The 1,835-nt window shown below is 50.3% G+C and overlaps 1 protein-coding gene across 1 annotated transcript in view; it reads left to right on the top strand.

Moving 5' to 3' along the window:
* Nucleotides 1-652: 652 nt before the first annotated feature.
* Nucleotides 653-1,835, top strand: part of LOC119586618 — a 1,478-nt gene continuing 295 nt past the window's right edge. The window contains exons 1-3 of the mRNA XM_037935366.1: nucleotides 653-1,281; nucleotides 1,387-1,525; nucleotides 1,657-1,775. Coding sequence (XP_037791294.1) covers nucleotides 1,000-1,281; nucleotides 1,387-1,525; nucleotides 1,657-1,775 — 540 coding nt within the window. The 5' untranslated portion in view covers nucleotides 653-999. The remainder of the gene's footprint in view (nucleotides 1,282-1,386; nucleotides 1,526-1,656; nucleotides 1,776-1,835) is intronic.

Raw genomic sequence — 1,835 nt, 5'->3', positions numbered from 1 at the left:
CGCAAACGGCATAGCGCATTATTGATAAGGTTCCTGATGACGTAGATTAAACAAGGATGTGCAGGATATGGCTCTGGTTCCATTGCGCAGTCATCTCCTCTTGCTAGTGCCGACAGGACGTGGAAATGCTTTCCCTGTGGAGTCTCCTGCTGGGGGCTTCCGTGAGCTGCGCCTGCGCCTCCACCCTCTACGTTGGCGATGGTAACGTCGATTTGATTTTTATCAGCTGGTTGGTCGTAAGTGGTAGTCGTTTAGTTATATATGCTGTGTAGATCAGTTCCGCTACGCAAGATCACGGCCAACGTAAATATTGTTTGTGGCCATTAACAACATGTAATGTAACTTTTATATAATCACTGAATATATTCAGTATGGCATATTAAATATTTCAAGTAGTGTTGGCATGAAAAAGATCCCATTTTTCATAAGTTTCCACCATTGCACCTTTATTATTTGAAAATATGAGTAAAGAATTTTATCAGTAACTATATTCCCAAGCTTCCAGTCCTTATAGAACATGAAGTCTTCCACCTTTTAAGCCATGTACCTATAATGAACAAAAGTAGAAGGGTTTATGTGCCTGCAAAATCCCTGGCTGCCATGACACATGTCTTTGTTTTGTTCCGTCGGTGCCGCCTAGACTGTGCTGTGAAGGACACGATCCGGTTCGAGAAGCTGCTCTTCGGATCCATCAAGTTCACCGCCCACGCGCCCTCCAACGGAAGCGTCTTCACGGCAAAGGTGGCCTGCAACAGCGAGCACTGGTACCACGACACCTTCACCGTCACACACAGTTCCGTCACGCTCCACCGGTTCCACGCATCCGGCGAGGAGAGCGTGACGTACCCTGCGCCCGAGGTGGATGAAGGCTGGATCGAGTTCCACATCAAATTCGGCAAAACCTACGAACTGGGCGATGCTCGGGGCCGCACATGGATCCCCGAAGGCTTTGGTTTGAAGTGCGACGTCGGAAGCATCGACGTAAGCGAAGGGACGTTCATGGCCTCCTGCCCCCAGGGAACCCCCAGATGGGAGGTCGAGGGCGAGCGGTGCGCCCACGTCCCCGTGCCTGCCTCTGAGGACGAGCGGAAGCTGGACCTGTCGCTGGCGTCGAGGTACTTCTTCAGTCCTGTGTTCTTCCTCGAGGAGGCACAGGTCCATCTAGGGACGAGTGGAGGAGGATCTGTGACGGCCTCTGGGGCCAGGCTGTCTCCGCTCCCGCCGTCGACACAGCGGGTTGTGCTCTCCTTTGGGCCTGAAGGAGGCAAGGTGTCTGTCAAGGTCGGTACGGATTGGATCTGTGTATCTTCTCACTTAGCTCCATGATCCATGTCGCGCTGTATCTTTATAGGTGAAGAGGCTGTTCTGTCAAGCACTTTGTTGCAGGTGTTGATGGCAGGTGAGATGCTGCATATGCTGACCCTGAGGAAAGACCCACGAGAAGTGAAGGTGTGTGGAGGGGAATCGACGAAGTTGATGCTGGTGCTGAACTTAGAGACTAAGCGAACGAAGAAAGAACCTGGAGGTAATGTCATAGAAAATGTACATCAGGATCCTGAAAGTCATAATAAGGAAACTATCTCTATAATATGTTAATCATCTGCTTTATTTACACATATTACAGCGAAAGTGAAACACATTATTTACCTCACAAAGGTCCTACTTTCAAGACAAAACTGAGGCTGGAGTATGTTATTGGCGGAATGGGGGCGTTGGTGGTGATGCTAGTTGCCTGCTTGGCGGTCTCACTCTTTCGTCGATCACGTGCCAACCAGGTGCCGTTTATCCCATTCTCATACGGAGAGAGAGAGAGGGGGGGGGGAATAAAGGGAGAG

This window comes from Penaeus monodon, chromosome 21 (assembly GCF_015228065.2).
Source record: "Penaeus monodon isolate SGIC_2016 chromosome 21, NSTDA_Pmon_1, whole genome shotgun sequence".
Classification (NCBI taxonomy): domain Eukaryota; kingdom Metazoa; phylum Arthropoda; class Malacostraca; order Decapoda; family Penaeidae; genus Penaeus; species Penaeus monodon.
Note: the sequence above shows the minus strand (reverse complement) of the source record. Positions and strands in the feature narration are given on the sequence as shown.